This window comes from Vigna unguiculata, chromosome 9 (assembly GCF_037176805.1).
Source record: "Vigna unguiculata cultivar grain cowpea cultivar isolate G323 ecotype 2 chromosome 9, ASM3717680v1, whole genome shotgun sequence".
NCBI classification, from domain to species: Eukaryota; Viridiplantae; Streptophyta; class Magnoliopsida; order Fabales; family Fabaceae; genus Vigna; species Vigna unguiculata.
This window is the reverse complement of record NC_140800.1, coordinates 2378043-2398559: the sequence shown is the minus strand read 5'-3', so window position 1 is coordinate 2398559 and position 20517 is coordinate 2378043. Positions and strand designations below refer to the sequence as shown.

The window sequence follows — 20517 nt, the reverse complement described above, 5'->3', positions numbered from 1 at the left end:
ATGTCAGTTTTTCAAACATTACTGAAGCAATCTTGATAAAGTTGAAAAATATTTTAAAAAATTATAAAACAAAAGAAATATAAACGAGAACAAGTTTCACACAGTTTATAATTTAGTTCAAAGATCACCTACTAATAACACAACTCTAAATTTAACCAATGGCTTTATTATAAACGAGAACAGTTCATATAATGTACAAGATTCGAGTGCAGCCATTAAAAGACTAAACCCATTCAGCTTTACCTGATGAAAAATTCAACTTTGACAAACTATGATTTGTTTCAGATGTGAAACTCATCCTACAAGGTGAGCAGTTGAAAAAGAAAATCTCCACGTCAAGTGGACTAAGAAAGTATGTTTTCTTTTCACAAGTTCGATTAACAATTAAGTGCGAGAAAAATCAGAATTGTATCAAATAGACCTTTTTATTGTCATCCGAATGATAAAATACATCGAAGCTGACAGTGTCTTTCTGCATTCGTTTTTCAGATCAGCCACCTCCGATTCAACAACCAGAATCCTGCTAACCAAAACAAATCAATCATATAATATTAGCCACAAGGAATAGGTACTTGTACTTAGTTAAAGAATAAGTATTGTATATTAACAATTGAATTGAGGTACACTACTGACTTGGAATTTGCATGAAGTAGAACGTATTTTGAAAATAAGTATAAATATTTAGATATTTGGAATGCCAAGAAAAACTATGTTAAGTAGTTACTTTGAAATGTAAAATTGCCCCTCAAAAAATGAGGAGGGCTGCATTTCAGGGTCATGGTGCACCGAAAAATTACTTTGGAAGTTTTGGGGGGTGTCTGGTTTGTTTTGTGTTTTTCATAGTATACTTCAGCAATAACTGCAAAATGTCATCTTGTTTTCATATCCTGCTTCTTGCTCTTAACTCAAGGAAATGGTGATGATGAATATTCTTTGTTTTCACCATCACCTTCACAACACATATTTTGAAATATGAATTAAAAAGAAAACGAGATATCGTTATAGAATTGTAAATGGAAACACATTAACCGAAAATGAAAAAATATCCCCTTAATGTGGATTAGAACCAAAAAAATAACTAAGAAATTTGGCACTTTAGCGAGAGAGTGAGTGAGTCCCCTATTCCCAAATCTGAATCAAGAAGATTGCAGATCATAGAGATTGGATGCTTATAAAAACTACAGAAGAAGCTGTCTCCTGTCAATTCCTGGAAGTGGAGAATCCTGTCCCCACTACCTACTACTTTCCAACGTAATACTCCGTCCTTCCACCCAACAATTTCAGGTGTAATCTTGTACACTCCTAGCTAACAAGCTGTAATTAACACGAACTAATAAAGAGGCCCTACTAATTTGTGGGTTGTGGCCATCTATTACTATTATCATACCTCACATAACAATTCACAAACAAACATGTTCACCACTAAGTATTTCTAAAGAATGATATTTATGTCCCAATGTTTTATCAGCACATTTGAGAATAGAGATTTGTGAAACAATTTTTATTTTTGAGTAGAGAGGTCACAGAAGATTCCAAAAAAAAAATTGAAAGCAACTTTACCAAAACATATATAACTTTTGTAGCATCGAACCTTTAAATATTTTGTTCTGCACTATTACTAAAATTCTAAAACTTATAGGTTATATAAATGACCAAGCGTTTGCAAGAATAAATTTTCACATATTTTATTAGTGCAAACCTACAAACTATTAAATTCAGCACCAACATGAACAACACAAATGATGTGGAACATTCAAATCTAAAGAGTAATCACTGGCATATGGATATGGAGTAGGAAGCCTTTGAAAACTAACAATTCAGATTTACTCATCCAACAAGTAAACAATCGGAAATAAATCACTACTTCCAGAGAACTAAAGCACTACAACCAAATTAAAATCCGTTCACTTTCACACATTTCATTATCATTTAAGAGCAAGAAAATTAATTATTGTATCAAAGATAACTGATTTTATCATCTAACCTATTAAATATATCAAAGCTGAAAGTAACTTCATGCTTTGATTTTTGACGTTAGAAGAAAAAAAAGTGGTCAACCATATCCAACACAACAAAAACAAGAATAAATTACTTAGATATCAACTACCGAATATAAAACAAAACAGCACTCACAAAGAACAAACACAAGTAATGTGTGTTTGTTTCCTATTTTCATTTTCAACGTCATCAATAATTCCATGTTATCTTATTTTAGTAATGTTATTCCAGGTATGCTACTCCATCTCAAAACTCTGAAATTGAAGAAAAAAGTGACATTTTTTCTTGCCTTCCCACATACATCTTCCTTCTTTGGATACAATCCTATTCCAGGCACTTGAACATAGCATCCCTACCAACATGAACTGTTGAGGAACGACCCCCAACAAAAAATCACCGCGAAAATGCTAGGATGTGTTTGGTTTGTTTGACGTTTCCAATTCCAACGTCATTAGTTTTCCAGTTCCCTATTCCATCACAAAAACTCTGAAATAAAAGTAAAAAATATGACATACATTGTTTTTCCGTTTGTTTCGCGTTTTCATCTACAATGCTGTAAGTTTTCAAATCACAAAAACATCGAAAGAAAATAAAAAGAGACATTTTTTTTTCCCAACTGACATTCGGAGAAGAAGGATTAGCCCCATTCGCTAAACCTATACCCAATCGGTACATATAATTCAGGATTAAAAACAAACAAAGCCAAAAACAAAAAACAAAACACAGCATGTAACCAATTTCTGGAAAAAACGGCGCCGTATTGGAAATGTACCTGAAGGAATCAGTGGTGCTGCTGGGCGTGCTGCTGAATGTGCTCGAGGTGGCGGCGCTCGTGGGGGAGAGCGACGAGGTAGGAGAAGATCATGCCGCCGAAGCAGACATGGAAAATGGGATCGGGAGAATCGGTCTCGATGTACTTGGCGTGGTAGTTATCCATGCCTCGCTGAATCGCTCTCTTTATGTAATTCAACGACAGCATCGGCTTCACGTGCTCCGGAACCTCGCTCACCTTCTTCCCCTTTATCTCATTGTAGAATCTTCTCAGCGCCATTGCTTCTTCGCTCTCTCCGCAACAAAACCCTAGATTTTGATTTTAATTTTGATTTTACGATTGCAACTATGGCGAATGGAATGTGATTTTGTTTCTGTGTGGATGGTTTTTGGGGAATTCTCAACCCAACGTCTCAGAAGTCCAAGTGACCCGACCCGACCCGACCGAATATGTAGCTATGGGTTTCGCCCTGTTCAACTTGGGCCGCTACAACCATGCTCGAATGTTGTTGGTATTTAGAAATACTAATTTATTTACGGTTTAAGTGGTTGGTTATTTTTAATCAAGTTTCTTTTAAAATTTAATTGAATGAATATGATTATTACTTGAATATTTATTGTTTGCATACTTTTAGATAAAAATAAAAGATAATATAATTAATTTTTACGTTTTTTATATTTTAGTTGAATATTTATTAAAAAAAAAAATTTAAGTGTTTAATATCTTTATATTTTTTAATTAAATTCTATTATTGGTAATGTGATTGTTTCAAGTATAATATTACAAATTTCAAAGATAAAAAGTTGGAAAATTTTATTTTGGTGATTGACTTAGAGAATGAAACAATGTTATTTTTTATAGAGAAGATAATTATGATTTTTTAAAACATTTAGAATTCATATTAATTCTTATGATTTCGAGCAACATGGCAATGTTTTTATTAAGTTCAACAGACCACTCAAAATGAACTTTGCAAAGGCTACTTCTATAGCTTAGAGTTTTTTAATTAAATTTTATTATTAATAATGTGATTATTTCAAGCATAATATTACAAATTTCATCAATAAAAAATGAAACTTTTTATTTTAGTGATTAAATTAGAGAATGAAATAATGCTATTTTTTTATAAAGAAGATAATTATGATTTAAGAGATTTGTTTTTATTGTTGTCATATATATAGTGTTGTGTTTTAGATTACAAAATCAAGCACTGTTGCTTTACTTGAACGCCAAAATCAAACAGAAAAACTCAATCGAAAATTTTAAAGATTTTATAAATTTATTAAAATAAGTTATTTTCAATAAAAAAAATAATTGAAAATAATTAAATTTATGAAAGGCTTAAAACTAAATTAGATTTTTTTTTCATACACGTAAATAATGACAATGCTAATAAACCACATCACATATATGACCATAAAATAAAAATAACTCAATTAAATTAATTTTGGACATTAGAACAAAATTTTGTAATAAAAAATTAAATAAAAATATTTAAAAGCAATAATGGTTTAAAACTTAGACAAGGAAGAGTGGGTTGAATCAATAATGTCCAATAAAAATAAATGACTTAATCAATTTGTTAAAAAGATTAATTCAATGAAAAATGGCGTATAATTTTTTTAAAACATTTAGAATTCATTTATTTTTTTTTCAAGCAACATGGCAATATTCTTATTAACCTCAACACCACACAAATCAAAGTGAACCTTCCCAAGGACACTTCTATAACTTTAAAGAAAACGAAACGAAAACTCCACTTTTTCTATTCTTGAAAATTCAACCAACAGATTCTGCAGAAATTTTCGTCAGAAGTAACCCAACTGTCTCGTCAAGATTCATAAAATAGTTAATCCAAACACATTTTCCAAAGTACCAAAACACCCTTCTCAGAGATAAATCAGAACGAAGAAGAAAACAAGAACATCGTTCATATTCTTCTCTCTTTGTTTTTTCTCTTTCCTTCGTCAAAGCCATAAAAGTTAACCATTTTTAATGAATAATGGGAACGTTTCAGAGCTTCAGAAAAGCCTATGGAGCTCTCAAGGATTCTACCAAGGTTGGCCTTGCCAAAGTCAATAGCGAATACAAGGTGATATATATATATATGATTTCTTCATTATATATTATATATATACGTAAAAATGCATGCATGCAAACGTATTTTCTCATTCTTTTGAAATTTCAATGCATAGATTGATTCTGTTCCATTTTTTTTACAAAGGACTTGGATATCGCAATTGTAAAAGCTACCAATCACGTGGAATACCCTCCCAAGGAGCGTCATGTTCGAAGTATATCCATGTTAAAATATAATTTACAGTTTCTGTTGAATAATGCAGATGATACTTTTACATTTTCTATGATATCTTATAACATCTCACAGAACTTGCTAATTTCCAAAGCTTCTATTCATCAATTTATGTTTGTTTATTGTCCTTGCAAAAATTATTTTGATTCTGTTCTCATTCTTCTCTTGTATGTAATATTCCTTAAATTGTTTGCAGAAATATTCTATGCAACATCAGCACACCAGCCACGAGCAGATGTATCATACTGCATTCATAAACTTTCTAAGAGACTTTCCAAAACACGAAGCTGGATAGTAAATCCTTTTGTTCATATTCATATACATCTTCTTCTGAAATCGTTGTGAACCAAATCATTATGAAGTTTTCATGATTGTATAAAATTCACATGTAATTGAATGAAAATGACAGGTTGCTATAAAGACATTAATAGTGATTCATAGGACTTTGAGAGAGGGTGATCCTACCTTTAGAGAAGAAATGCTTAATTACTCACGCAGGGGACATGTTCTCCAAATATCCAATTTCAAAGATGATTCAAGCCCTCAAGGTAAATTCATCAGTTATGCAGATAAATTTCTTAGAATTAACTATTTTGAACATCTTTAACCTTTTTTCTTATTCATAATTATTAACTTAATTATCCTTGTAGCTTGGGATTGTTCTGCATGGGTTCGAACGTATGCACTATTTTTGGAAGAAAGACTTGAATGCTTTAGGGTGCTTAAATATGATATAGAATCAGAACGTTTGACAAAATCATCACCAACTGCAACTAAAGTGTGTGTTTTTCCTTGTATTGTTCACACTCATGTTTATTTTTCAAGCATCATAGAATGCTATTGAGTTTTTTCCACTTTCACAGGCACATAGTAGAACTCGATCACTGAATAGTGAAGACCTATTGGGACAGTTACCTGCACTGCAGCAACTCCTATATCGCCTTATTGCTTGTCAGGTATGAACTAATGCAAAATTTTATCACTGATGACTTAGATTTGTTGTAACATATTCCTTATCATTGAATTTTCTTCAATTATGATGCAGCCTGAAGGATGCTCTTATAGCAACTACCTAGTGCAGTATGCATTGGCTCTGGTATGCATTTTATTGTTTTATATTAGCAATTTGAGTTTCATCTCAGAAAATGATCAACAGCAATAACGTGATTAGTTATGGATAACATTATTTGTGATCATAGCCTTCATAGCTGAACTACTATCTGTCACCAAAGGGCTCTGTGCATCTTTTACTTGCGTTTCATCTTGTCATTTACTTCTGGTTGTTTTGGCAATGTCATTTAGGTTTTGAAAGAAAGTTTCAAAATATATTGTGCACTCAATGATGGAATCATCAATCTCGTGGATATGGTAGTGTCTATATATCATGATTTAATTTACCACTTGATCATTTTATTTGATATTCAAATCCCACTAACTAGTGAAAATCATAGTTCTTCGATATGACAAGGCATGATGCAGTGAAGGCTCTAAACATTTATAAAAGAGCTGGTCAACAGGTTTACAATGACATTTTTTCAAACACATTATAATTGATGTCTAATAGACATAAAGTTTTATGTTTTTAAGGTGTTGATGATGTTCTTTTATGAACATTATGCAGGCTGAGAATCTTGCTGACTTCTATGAATACTGCAAGGGCTTGGAACTTGCCAGAAATTTCCAGTTTCCAACACTGAGACAGGTTCTTTTTGTTTGTTTAAGTCATATGATATTATGTAAGGAAGAATGTAACAATTTTTTTTACTATACATGATGAACAGCCACCTCCGTCTTTCCTTGCAACTATGGAAGAATACATTAGAGAAGCACCTCAAACAGGATATGTTAACAGGAGATTGGTACGAAAAGATTATCTAAAAATTCCTTAGATTTCACAATTTATTCTTAGACTTACAGTTAACAAAATTTGTATCAGTGTCATTATTTGTGGTTTCTGCAACTCTCACATAACACTACCTTACTCAGGTTTCATCGTAGAGAAACTGGTATAATGGAAAAAACTGATCATTTTTCATAAAAAAAAACTTAGTCCAATTCTTTCACTATAAAATATTACTCATATACTTTCTATACTTTTTGACTTGTTCATTTACGTAGTTTGTAAGCAAATCTGTTCACTCATGTAAAAAACTCAATCAACATCAGGAGTATCAAGAAAATGATGATGAATCATCTAAAGAAGATTCAGAATCCGATGAAACTGAAGATCCTCAAGAAAATGAAGAACACTACGAGGAAATGAACGAGGAAGATTCGGTAGCAGGGGATGAAGCACAATTAAAGGAGGAGGAGGTGGAGGTTGAGCCTCCTCCATTGATATCAACCGATGATGGTACAAATGATTTGTTGGTATGTGTTGATTATAATAAAATCATGGTTTCCATGGATGACGCCATTGATGTTCGCTTAATGGAATGAATAAATAAACACTTCTCAATCTTTGCAGGGACTTAATGAAATAAATCTAAAAGCTATGGAACTGGAGGAAAACAATGCTATGGCTCTTGCAATTGTACCACCTGGTGGTAAGGACTTTAAAGTAAATGATTGAAAAAATCAAGTATTTCATTGCAGAGATTGCACTTTTTTTGCTTCATTCATGCATACCTTAGAGTTTCAGAGATTTACATTTTAACAATCATGGATGCAATGCTTTTGTTGTATTCTAAAAGTTTGAAGTTTGTGTAGGAAGTAACCCAAACAATCTTGCTTTGAGTAGCATTGATGGAACTACTGGTTGGGAACTTTCATTAGTTGCAGCACCAAGTAAACACACTGCTCAAGTCACAGATCGCAAAATGGTTTGTTTCTCTACCATAGTAACATCAATTACTTATTCACCTTTACCTCTTCATTTTTTTTCTCATACTAAAACTACTGAGATGTGTGTTATGACTGCACAATTTTCATTCCTATATAGATATATACGTACACTTTCACATTAATTGGTCTTGGTGTAGGTTGCATCAAGGTGATGGTGAATGGAACTATTTACATGTTTAGAAAACAAGAATCTTTTTACACAACTCCCAGATGATCTTCCCTTTTGCCATAATAGTAAAAAGATGTAGAATAGGGTAAAAGTTGAGAGATTTTGGTTTTGATGATGAAAAACAGGTTTAATTATTTATCTAGTTTCTATCTTCGTCTAAAAATGTGTTAAGTTCTTCCTTCAGATTTTTTTAATTTTAAATTGGTCTTAATTTGTAAAAATTTATACAATTTGATCCTAATTTATGAAAATTTGATATAAGTTTGTTGTTTTTGTTAAATTTCTTGATACAACATTGATACTAAAATTATGTTAATTACATCTACAAAACAAACTATCATTATAAACAATTTCAACTGTTATAAAAAATTGAAAAGATTTTTTGACTACTAAATTTTGACAAATTTTTCTTACAACATGAGGTGTCTAAGTGGATTTTTATTTTTTCATTTTCTCATTCTCAATATTTCAAAACCATTTAAAAGATGACACCTCATGTTGTAAGAAAAAGTTGTCAAAATTTAGTTGTCAAAATATTATTGTCCTACAAAATTATTGATTAGTTTCAAGAAATTTAATCGTATACATCAATCTTCACAAATCAGGACCTAATTACACTAATTTTTACACAATTCTTGATCAAATTGAGATTAAAAGAAAACTAAAGGGTCAATGAGAAGAAAATAAAAATCAAATGAGTAATTAAACCTAAAAGAAAAAATAGGAAAAAAAAAACATTACCCTTGGCTTTATAGGTTACAACCTGAGATGATGCAGAAAAATATTAACACAGTTCTTTTTGCCTCCTTTATTATTAAGCCAGGCCGGTGGTTTTGATAACCTGTTATTGGACAGTCTGTATGAAGATGAAAATGCGAGAAGACAACTTCAACTCCAAAATGCAGGTTATGGACATGGCGCAACCGCCATTGATGCACAGAACAACCCTTTTGATCATTATAACCAACAACAACAAGATCCTTTTGTAATGTCCAACAACATAGCACCTCCAACCAATGTACAATTGGCACTACTAGCTCAACAACAACAACAACACATGATGTTCCAACAGCCACAGATGATGTACCAACAACAACAACAGCAGCAACCTCAACAACACGACATGATGATGATGGTTCCTCACCAGCACCAGCAGCAACCACAGAACAACCAGTACTCTCAACACATGCAGAGTCCAGGTTCTCATAATCCCTTTGGAGATCCTTTGCCAGTACCAAACTACAACCACAATTACGTCTCCCAGCAAGGAAATTACAATTTAATGTAGATTTTGTCTTCGTTCTCATCATTTCATCTTCTCCTTTTTCCTCACTGCCAAAAAGAATTTATAAATTCTTTTTCTGATAGAAGGATACATTTTTTTCTTTTCATGTAACATTCTTTGACTAGTGAATGACATGCTTAATTTTTTTTTTTCATTTGTATATTTATCTGTTAGTCAACATCTATGGATAATATATTTTGACAACTAAATTTTGACAAATTTCTCTTATGATTTGATGTATCATATTTTAAATGATTTTGAAATATAGAGAAATAAGTAAATAAAAAAATAGATACCACTTAAAGGATAATATCTAATATTATAAGAAAAAATTATTAAAATTTAGTTGTCAAAAAATCATTTTTCATTTATTTATATACATTTTCTCAAGGAAATATCTTAAACTTGTTTAAATCTTGTGTACATGGGCTCATCGAAAATACGTACAACCTTACACGTTTAATTCAGAAAACATAATATTAACAAAACTTTAACATATTTCTATATTCTCTTACAAATATGATTGTGTCCGATTTTAATCTTCACGAAGTGCTTCTATATATAACAGCAATAAAATCATCATTCATATACATTAACAAAAAAATTGTAAATTTAATGTATATATATTTAATTACCTCAATTTGAATATATTTATTATCTTAATTTTTTTTTTGTTAGCTATATTGACGATGAAATAACTAATTAATAATAAAAACTAAAAATTAATACCCAAAAACATTAGTTAATATTTTTCTTTCTATTGCTCAAAAACTAAAATCAAGATTAATTTAGATACATATTTCTGTCTCAATTTTCTTCCATATGTTTTATGAATAAAATTATAAAAAAAAAAATCCATTGAGTTAAGCAAAAACTATTTTTCATTATGAAACGGAGAGAATAAAGTTACTTTTAGAGTTTTTTTTTTCTTAATTTATTAGCACTCAAACAACAATTTAACTACTTATATATAGAGAGAGGGAGAGAGGGAGAGAAAGAAAGAGAGATTAAATTTATGGAAAAATGAATTCTAATTTTTTATCTTGTTTTATTTCTTTTAAATTACTTATACACAAACTTATTTGAATATTGTCTAAAATATTACGTAATAGTTATGTATTTAAATGATAATTAACAATATATAAATACAAATATGCTATTTACTATAAATATAAATATTTTCTTCTTTAGAACTAATACCTATTTTTCAAAATAAATTGGTTAGTGAAATGAAAGTTATTTAAAGGTAATATATAATTAGGTTTAATAATGTTAGTGAAAGTGATGTATTTTGAATGTTAAAATCACACTATATATTTATTAAATATATTATTTTCTACTTTAAGCAAATAAAATAATATTATAGGGTTTAACATTCATGTATTTATGTGTATATATATACACGCTCTCTTCTCTTGCATTCAAATACATACAAATCTATATCTCAAAAGCTAAAGAAACTGAAACATAATTCTAAGAATGAGTATGAAGATGTTATTCTTCCAATTTTTTTGTATTGCTCTTCTCTTAACTTCAGGTAATCAACTCATTTATGTTTTTGTTTAGCATGTGTTTTAGTTGTAATTAAGTTTTTTCATCCTAACACTTTAAATGAAAAAAAAAAGTTTGATTTAGATATAACTTGTAACAAGATTTTGCATGTATATATCTCAGGTGAAAGCAGATTCATAGAAACATCTTCTGGATTAGTATGTAGAGAAGGAGGAGGAATATGTATAAAAGAAGATGGTTGTCAAAAATATTGTTTGTTCATTGGTTTTAAGAGTGGTGGTGATTGCATTCCTTTTGTCGGTGGTGACACTTGTTGTTGTAGAAAATAAAATGTGTTACTTTTATGTAATACTTTCAAAATAATTATTTTTATTACTTTATCTGTAAAAACAACTTTTCATGTAAAAGTTCAAACATCATAAATTCTCTTAATTTCAATTATTTACATTTCATTTGAAATTATGCTTAGAAAATAAAGTTAACCATTTTAATTTGGATGATTAGATAAATAAATTGTTGAATCACAATTATTTAATGTATTTTTTATATAATTTAATAAACACAACAAGTATATTTTTCTAAAAAATTTAACTTAAAATAATATATATATATATATATATATATATATATATATATATAGCTACTTTATCAATAGAACATAATAAATGTATTACTTAATTGAATTACAGCTAAATAATCTAATTACCTCAATTTGAATATATTTATTAACTTGATTATTTAAAAAAAAATTGTTAGCTATATTGGCCCTGAAATAACTACAATTAATAATAAAAACTAAAAATTAATACCAAAAAAATGTTTGGATTTCATTTTTTTTCTTCTTTGCAGACACTAAAATATGATGAGGACTTTTCTACCTCATTTAAATGTTTGAAAAAATTGGAATATATAGTAGACATTAAATTCCAGTTTAAGTTTTCAACATTGAATCCTCATAATTAAATGATGATATGAGTTCCTGAATACTAGCCTACTCAAGTTGGTTCAGATATATTTAAACCTAATAAAAAAAAGTGATTAATTTACATTAGATTTTCACATAAATAAGAACTTAAGCGTAATAATCACAGTAATAATTAAAAAAAGGCTTAAGTACACATTTAGTCCATATTTTTGTCGAAATTATTCAATTTGATCTCTATTTTCGTTGTTTGTTCAATTTGGTCCTCGTTTTGGTAAAATTGCATTCAATTGAGTCCTTTTGGCAAACGGAGTTAAAATTGTTAACAGCATAGTGACACGGTGTAACTATTTGGGCTATGTGTCAATTTTTGGACAGTGACGTTGGCATAATGAACTTTTATGCCCGTTGAAAGTTTAAAAGTTAGTGAAATTGATTTGGGGAAGAAATTAGGGTTTGAGAGGTTTGAAGCAAAATTGTGGCCAATCCAGTTGGGGAAGAATCTAGTTGGTCATTCGAAATTGGCATTTGAGAGGTATGTCTCGTCACCATTCGTCTTCCTCCTCTTGCTGTAACAGTTGGGGGCAACCAAGTTGCGGTGGGTCTCATATTCGTGGTTCCAAGGGTATGGGTTTAATCCCCATTTGCAAATGTGGAGAAGTTGCAGTGTTTCGAGTGGCAAGAACTTTGAAGAATAATGGTAGACAATTTTGGGGTTGTTCTAAGTTCAAGAGTGCTGCTTCCAGTGATAATGTGTGGTGTAACTACTTTAAGTGGTGTGATGAAGAATTATATGATGAAAGAGATGGTATTATAGCCCAGCAAAGGATGAAGATTTCTGAACTGGAGATTTCTGTGAGGGCTATGAAGAAAACGAATCAATTTTTCTTAGGATTAGTTATTGTTGTTGTAGTAATCTTTGTAGTCATGGTGCCAGTAATGTTAAAAGTTCAGTATGTGTAGGTGAGGATGATGTTATGTGGGTGTTGAAGTTATGAATGTAAAAAACCAGGGTTGTAAGTTATGAATGTTGTGTGTGTTGGTGATGAAGCAGGGTTGAGTAATGTGTATTTTATTCTACATGAATGAATCTTTATGTTGGTTTACGTTGTTTAATTCCATCCCAACTATTGTTTAAGAAAGTCCATTTAAGTCCATATTTTCGTTTAAAATGTGCAATTTGGTCCCTATTTGAAGTTTAAAATGTTCAATTTGGTCCCTGTTTTAAGTTTAAAATGTTGAATAGAGTCCTTGTTTTATAACACAACCTGCCAATAAGAAATGCAAAATATACCAAAATATAATTGAATCCATATTGAACATACACAACCTGCCAATCACACAAGTCCAAATGCCAATCACAACTTCACTATTGGAGAACAATATTCATTCAAATGCAATCAAAATCTGCTAAAGTCATGCAATTTAGATATTAAACAAAAGTGTGCTGAACAAAAAAAGTTAACAAACAGAGTACCAATTACTACAAAATTACTACAAAACAGGCCTAAATACATCAAAAGTTGTCTCCTAAGTAGGCCTAATTAAAACACAGAAAATGATCTTCAAGTTGGTGGTCTTCGAATCTGCATTTTTTGCCTGCCGCTTGGTTGCCCAGTCTGTATTGAGATTTCATGTGCTTGTTGTGAAGGTTGTGTTGGTTGTGTGGACTGCTGACTTGATGGTGGTGGTTGTTGTGTAGGTTGTGTTGCTTGTGTGGATTGCTGACTTGATGGTGGTGGTGGTTGCTCTGTAGGCTGTGTTTGCTGAGGGAGTTGTGGACATTTGCTTCTGTTATGTCCCACTTCACGGCATACCCTACATCTCTTTTGATGGCCACCTTTCCTTAACTTTGTATCATTTTTCTTTAATTCCCACTGTTCTAATCTCCTCTTTTTCTTTGGCCTCCCAGGTAATCTCTTTTTGAGGGGGGTTGCACATCATTATAGGAAGTCATTCCTCTCCCACAGCAGCTGCCCATTCACTGGATAGATTATGGAGTGGTATGTTTCTTCATAAGTGCAAATTCTGAACCAGTGTGGTATGAACTCCTCTGCATTTAAATTTAAAAGCCTCATTGCAGCAAGTGCATGGCAACAAGGAATACCACTGAGCATCCATTTCCTGCATGTGCATTCTTGTGTGTCAATGTTGACTTTGTACTTCTCTCCAATAAGTGAAATGTGCTTGACTTCAAAAATCTTTTCTCCTGACCAACTATCAAAGCATAACAAGTTAGCAAATTGAATAAATGATAAATATTATTTGTGTCAAAATGCCTATTTAAATACCTTGAAATCCAGTTCTTTGTTAAGGATGACTCTTCTCGCAACCTAGTTCTAATCCTTGGGCAGATTGAACCGTTAAAAGCTTTCACCTTCTTTCGATTTTTGGCCCACCTCTTCATTAAATAAATTCTGATGTCCTCTAGCATTGATACAATTGGTTTAGTCCTTGCATCAATTATCACACTCTTGAAGGCTTCACTCATGTTGTTTACTAGAGTGTCATAGATGGCTTGACTTGTGAACCTAGATATGGACCAAAATCTGAAAATGAAAGTGTCACACAAAGGTTAGCATCATTGTCTAACAATATTGTGAATCTGGATGATAAACACAAACCTTGGTGGAATGGCTATGAGGTATTTGTAAGCCTCAAGATTGGCTTCTTTGATATTTCTCATTTCTCTTTCCTAAGCTTGGGGAAATGTACTTACAGCGGCCCGCCGCATTAAATTCTTTAATTTCTTCCCACCAAATTTTTTCCTAAAATTGGCGTACAAATGGCGCATACAGAATCTTTGTTCTGCTCCAAGTAACAGCTCCTGTATAGCAGGCATAAGTCCCTGTCAAAAGCAGAAAGTGAAATATATAAGTCCATAAGCATATTTCAAACACCTTAAAATATTAATTAAATAAGTAATGGAATTTACCTTTTGTTGGTCCGACATGAAAGTGATGGACTTACATACTTATGGCCCACCTAAGTCTTCAATCAATAACTCCATAAACCAAGTCCATGTCTCTTTGTTTTCTACTTCAACAAGTGCATATCATAGTGGCAGCATCTGGTCATTACCATCTCGACCAACAGTCGTTAATAACTCACCCCCATATCGTCCTTTCAAAAAACATCCATCCAACCCAATTATTGGTCTACACGGCACAAAACTATCTTTACACGCTTTTAAACAAGTGTAGAACCTCTTGAATGTGGCTTGACCCTGCACGTCTTCCACTTTCAATTTTATTGTAGACCCAGGATTGGATTTCAGCAACTCATTTGCATAATCATAAATTCTCCTAAATTGTTCTTTAAATGAACCTTGGACTTGGTCTGCTACCATTTCTCTTGCCCTGCGAGCCATAGACATTGACACTCTAGTATTCCATTTTCTATCAGCCTTGTTACGTATTTCATTGATTTTTATACTTGGATTTTCTCTCAGGTTTGTCTCCAAAGTCCCACTCAACCACTTAGAATTGATTATATCAATGGTACTGCAAGTGTGAACATCAACAACTTTCTTTAATTGCCAGCTATGATGGGAAGTCAACAAAGCACAATAAGCTAACCAGGGGCAGTTTCCTTGGGCCCTCACACATCTCACCCTAATTCTACGCTTTTCATTTTTAACAAATCTTATATTTCTTCCACTATGAATTGCATACGTCCTAACAGCATCTCTAAAGTGTTATTTGTCAAGGAAATATGTTCCCACTTCCCACTTGTAGTCTGCCATGGATTTTGGCATCACAAACATCCCAAAAACATCTCCACTGTTATCATCATCCTCTGATTCACAATCAGATTCTGCACCACTCAATAATTCATCTGACAACCACTGATCATCAGAAAGCCCTCTATCTATGTCTTTTCGCACCTTTCCCCTGTGTTCACTGTCGCTTTGATTCTCTTCTTCACTTATACCCATTTCAACTGCCACAGAACCCACATCATTATCAGAATTATTGTTGTCCCCCATTACATTCACAAGAATATCAACAAATTCCTCATCTTCAGTCTCCGATTCATCCCAACTGTGAACCTTTGCCTCAATATTCACCTCAGTTTCAAACACTACATCCCCTGCTGGATCACCCAAGTCATCCTCACCTCCACCTCCAAACTCATCCTCACCTGCTGCACCAATGTAAAGTACATTTTGCAAAAAAAAAAAAAGATAAGTAGTCATTCAATTAATAACAATGTAAAGTACATTTTGCAGACACATAAAGCAGTCAAAACTTTCGATTAGTCTAAATCTTTTGAAATATATATAACAAATATCATATTATATATATATATATATATATATATATATATATATATATATATATATATATAAGACAAAAAGTTAACAAAACATATACATAAATAACCACAATGATAAAATAATTTATTCAAAAATTATATTTCTTTTACCATAATTAAAGTAAACTATTTCCGTAAAATATTCTTAATCATAAAAAATTTTCATAAAATATTTTTTAATCATTTTTATAATAAAATTTTATATCCATATAAATCATGACATTCGAATAATGTGGATACTTCAAGGTTCGTCTCTCATTTTTGCAGCACATAAAATAATAGAAAACAAAAAACAAATGCTTAAAGACTCACATGACTTAATCTTTATAGAAAGACCAAAAGATTATTGTAATATATAGTTTTAATAATAAATAATGTTTAGTTACACGTTTTTTTTCTCCTTTTCTAATCGTTTGCCTTAGCATGAAATGAATTCATATCTTTAAGAGATATTATTTCTCTTATTAGAACGTTTGCGAAGTTATTTTCAAAAAGATATTATTTCTCATATTAGAACCTTTGTGAAGTTATTTTCAAAAGATATTACTTCTCTTATTAGAATCTTTGTGAAGTTATTTTCAAAAGATATAAAAAATATATGTAAATTAAATATTTTTTATGTTTTAAATTTGAATATTTTTCATTTTTTTAATATTTTTATTTATTGTTTATTTTTCACATAAAAACGTTTAACTTTCAATTTAATTGTTTAATAGATTAAAATATTTATTTATTATGTAATATAAAAATTTATCTATTTTATTCTTTTATTCATAATTTTTATTTCTTTTGAAATACACTTTTTTATTTTGTTAAAACAATTTTCATTATTTCGATTAGTTTGATATCTAAATTTTTTTTAGATATTTAGTATATTTAATTTTATTATATCCTTACTTATATATATTTTTTTATTTATACGATTTCGTTCAATTATGTATCAAATTATTTTTAAGACACACATTTAACTTCTTTTTAATCTTTTTCGAAGTGCTTCAATATATAACAGCAATAAAATCATCATTCATATATATATTAACAAAAAAAATGTAAATTTAAAGTATATATATATATATATAATTACCTCAATTTGAATATATTTATTATCTTGATTTTTTTTGTTAGCTATATTGACGATGAAATAACTATAATTACTAATAAAAACTAAATTAATACCAAAAAAAATTAATTAATATTTTTCTTTCTATATAGTTAATACTCTCACGTTGCTCAAAAATTAAAATCAAGATCAATTTAGATAACATATTTCTGTCTCAATTTTCTTACATATTTTTTATGAATAAAATTATAAAAAAAAAATCCATTGAGTTAAGCAAAAACTATTTTTCATTATGAAACGGAGAGAATAAAGTTACTTTTAGAGTTTTTTTTTTTCTTAATTTATTAGCACTCAAACAACAATTTAACTACTTATATATAGAGAGAGGGAGAGAGAGAGAAAGAAAGAGAGATTAAATTTATGGAAAAATGAATTCTAATTTTTTATCTTGTTTTATTTCTTTTAAATTACTTATACACAAACTTATTTGAATATTGTCTAAAATATTACGTAATAGTTATGTATTTAAATGATAATTAACAATATATAAATACAAATATGCTATTTACTATAAATATAAATATTTTCTTCTTTAGAACTAATACCTATTTTTCAAAATAAATTGGTTAGTGAAATGAAAGTTATTTAAAGGTAATATATAATTAGGTTTAATAATGTTAGTGAAAGTGATGTATTTTGAATGTTAAAATCACACTATATATTTCTTAAATATATTATTTTCTACTTTAAGCAAATAAAATAATATTATAGGGTTTAACATTCATGTATTTATGTGTATATATATACACGCTCTCTTCTCTTGCATTCAAATACATACAAATCTATATCTCAAAAGCTAAAGAAACTGAAACATAATTCTAAGAATGAGTATGAAGATGTTATTCTTCCAATTTTTTTGTATTGCTCTTCTCTTAACTTCAGGTAATCAACTCATTTATGTTTTTGTTTAGCATGTGTTTTAGTTGTAATTAAGTTTTTTCATCCTAACACTTTATATGAAAAAAAAGTTTGATTTAGATATAACTTGTAACAAGATTTTGCATGTATATATCTCAGGTGAAAGCATATTCATAGAAACATCTTCTGGATTAGTGTGTAGAGAAGGAGGAGGAATATGTATAAAAGAAGATGGTTGTCAAAAATATTGTTTGTTCATTGGTTTTAAGAGTGGTGGTGATTGCATTCCTTTTGTCGGTGGTGACACTTGCTGTTGTAGAAAATAAAATGTGTTACTTTGATGTAATACTTTCAAAATAATTATTTTTATTAATTTATCTTAAAAACAACTTTTCATGTAAAAGTTCAAACATCAATAAATTCTCTTAATTTTAATTATTTGTATTTGATTTGAAATATGCTTAGAAAATAAAGTTAACCATTTTAATTTGGGTGATTAGATAAATAAATTGTTGAATCACAATTATTTAATGTATTTTTTATATAATTTAATAAACACAACAAGTATATTTTTCTAAAAAATTTAACTTAAAATTATATATATATATATATATATATATATATATATATATATATATATATATATATATATATATATAAAGACAAAAGGTTAACAAAACATATACATAAATAACCACAATGATAAAATAATTTATTCAAAAATTATAGTTCTTTTTCCATAATTAAAGTAAACTATTTTCGTAAAATATTCTTCATCATAAACAATTGTCATAAAATATTTTTTAATCACTTTTATAATAAAATTGTATATTCATATAAATCATGACATTCGAATAATGTTGATATTTCAAGGTTCGCCTCTCATTTTTGCAGCACATAGAATAAGAGAAAACAAAACACAAATGCTTAATGACTCACATGACTTAATTTCTATAGAAAACCAGGAGATTATTGTAATATATAGTTTTAATAATAAATACCGTTTAGTTACATGTTTTTTTTTTTCTCTTTTCTTATCTTTTGCCTTAGCATTAGATGAATTCATATCTTCAAGATATTATTTCTCTTATTAGAATTTTTATTAGAATTTTTGTGAAGTTATTTTCAATATATATATATATATATATATATATATATATATATAAATCAAATATTTTTTTATTTTAAATTTGTATGTTTTTTATTTTTTAATATTTTTATTTATTGTTTATTTTTTTCACATGAAAATGTTTAACTTTCAATTTAATTGTTCAATAGATAAAATATTTATTTATTAGGTAATATAAAAATTAGTCTTTTTTATTCTTTTATTCATAATTTTTATTTCTTTTGAAGTACACTTTTTGTTTTGTTAAAACAATTTTTATTATTTTTGACTAGTTTGATATCTAAATTTTTTTTAGATGTTTAAGATATTTCATTTTATCATATCGTTCTTATACATTTATTTTTATTTGCGTGATTTCATTCAATTATGTATCAAATTATTTCTAAGACACACATTTGACTTCTTTTTAGTATTTTTATTTGTTGTTTATTTTTATTATGTAGAATATTATTTTTTATATAATTATTTTTATTTTCTAAATTATTGTCATAAGTGTTCTTCTATTATTAGATGGGCAATGATACTTTAACCCACTTTTTTTGACCCACTTTTAACTCACCATTTCAATTACCATTAGATCATCACATCACATCACTAAAAAGAATCAAAAAAGATGATCTAATGGTGATTAAAGTAATGGATTAAAAGTAGGTAAAAAAAAGTGGGTTAAAATATCATTTTTCTTATTAGAATTATATAAAAAAAATCATTTACTATAATATAATAATTTAATGTTATTCTCATGAATCTTGTTTATCTTCATCCAAGATATATCAAATTTCAAAAAATGAAAGATTTATGCTAAATTTCAATTATTATTAGTTTAATATTTGTTCTTTGTGTGATTTCAGTATTATAATTTTTATTAGTGCATAAAAAAATATATTTCATTAGAATGTAAACAATGGGAGTAAAAAAATATTTAAAATATTTTTAAATTTGATAATCTGTTTTCTTTTTGTAATATTTAAAAATATTTTTAATTTTTATTAACTTGGTTTCATTAGCTTTGCAAAACTTAATAAATGTTATGGTCTCGTAAAAATTTATTTAGTTTTCTAGCTTAAAGTGTATACAATTATAATTTTTTTCTAAATATTTTAAATAAATACATAATTTTTATATTGAATATTTGATATTATACTTTATAATTATTTTATTTTATAAAAGAATAATTAGTTGAGATTGAAACAATAAAAAGATAGGTAAAAGTATGAGCAATTATACAAGTGTATAGTTGTTACCAAATGTGACAAAAAATTTATACAGTTGAATTTGTA

The 20517-nt window shown here is 28.9% G+C and overlaps 2 protein-coding genes across 3 annotated transcripts; one reads left to right on the top strand and one right to left on the bottom strand.

The window, feature by feature from the left end:
- Positions 1-146: 146 nt before the first annotated feature.
- LOC114162298 (ATP-dependent RNA helicase) lies at positions 147-3157 on the bottom strand. Of its 2 annotated transcripts, none has more exons than XM_028046136.2 (2): positions 2771-3157; positions 147-523 (listed from the first exon to the last, which is right to left on the bottom strand). In XM_028046136.2, exon 1 carries the CDS (start codon positions 3047-3049, stop codon positions 2780-2782), a length of 270 nt encoding a protein of 89 aa, XP_027901937.2. In that variant the 5' UTR covers positions 3050-3157; the 3' UTR covers positions 147-523; positions 2771-2779. The 2 variants fall into 2 exon arrangements, with proteins under 2 accessions (XP_027901937.2, XP_027901936.2); XM_028046135.2 differs by having other exon boundaries at positions 147-520; positions 2771-3143.
- Positions 3158-4553: 1396 nt separating this feature from the next.
- LOC114196059 (putative clathrin assembly protein At5g57200) lies at positions 4554-9566 on the top strand. The gene is made up of 15 exons (XM_085667154.1): positions 4554-4862; positions 4995-5064; positions 5278-5375; positions 5491-5629; positions 5732-5859; positions 5945-6037; positions 6127-6177; positions 6384-6449; positions 6533-6598; positions 6703-6783; positions 6863-6940; positions 7248-7451; positions 7549-7627; positions 7791-7903; positions 8918-9566. The coding sequence occupies exons 1-15, from the start codon at positions 4773-4775 to the stop codon at positions 9380-9382; spliced, it is 1821 nt and encodes a 606-aa protein (XP_085523280.1). The 5' UTR covers positions 4554-4772; the 3' UTR covers positions 9383-9566.
- The last annotated feature ends 10951 nt before the right edge of the window (positions 9567-20517 follow it).

Bases quoted from the DNA above. Each gene is read 5' to 3' on its own strand.
- LOC114162298 (XM_028046136.2), bottom strand. From the start codon at position 3,049: ATGGCGCTGAGAAGATTCTACAATGAGATAAAGGGGAAGAAGGTGAGC.
- LOC114196059 (XM_085667154.1), top strand. From the start codon at position 4,773: ATGGGAACGTTTCAGAGCTTCAGAAAAGCCTATGGAGCTCTCAAGGAT. The intron at 6,038-6,126 runs GTATGAACTAAT...ATTATGATGCAG, and splicing joins ATCGCCTTATTGCTTGTCAG to CCTGAAGGATGCTCTTATAG. The intron at 6,599-6,702 runs GTTTACAATGAC...AACATTATGCAG, and splicing joins ATAAAAGAGCTGGTCAACAG to GCTGAGAATCTTGCTGACTT.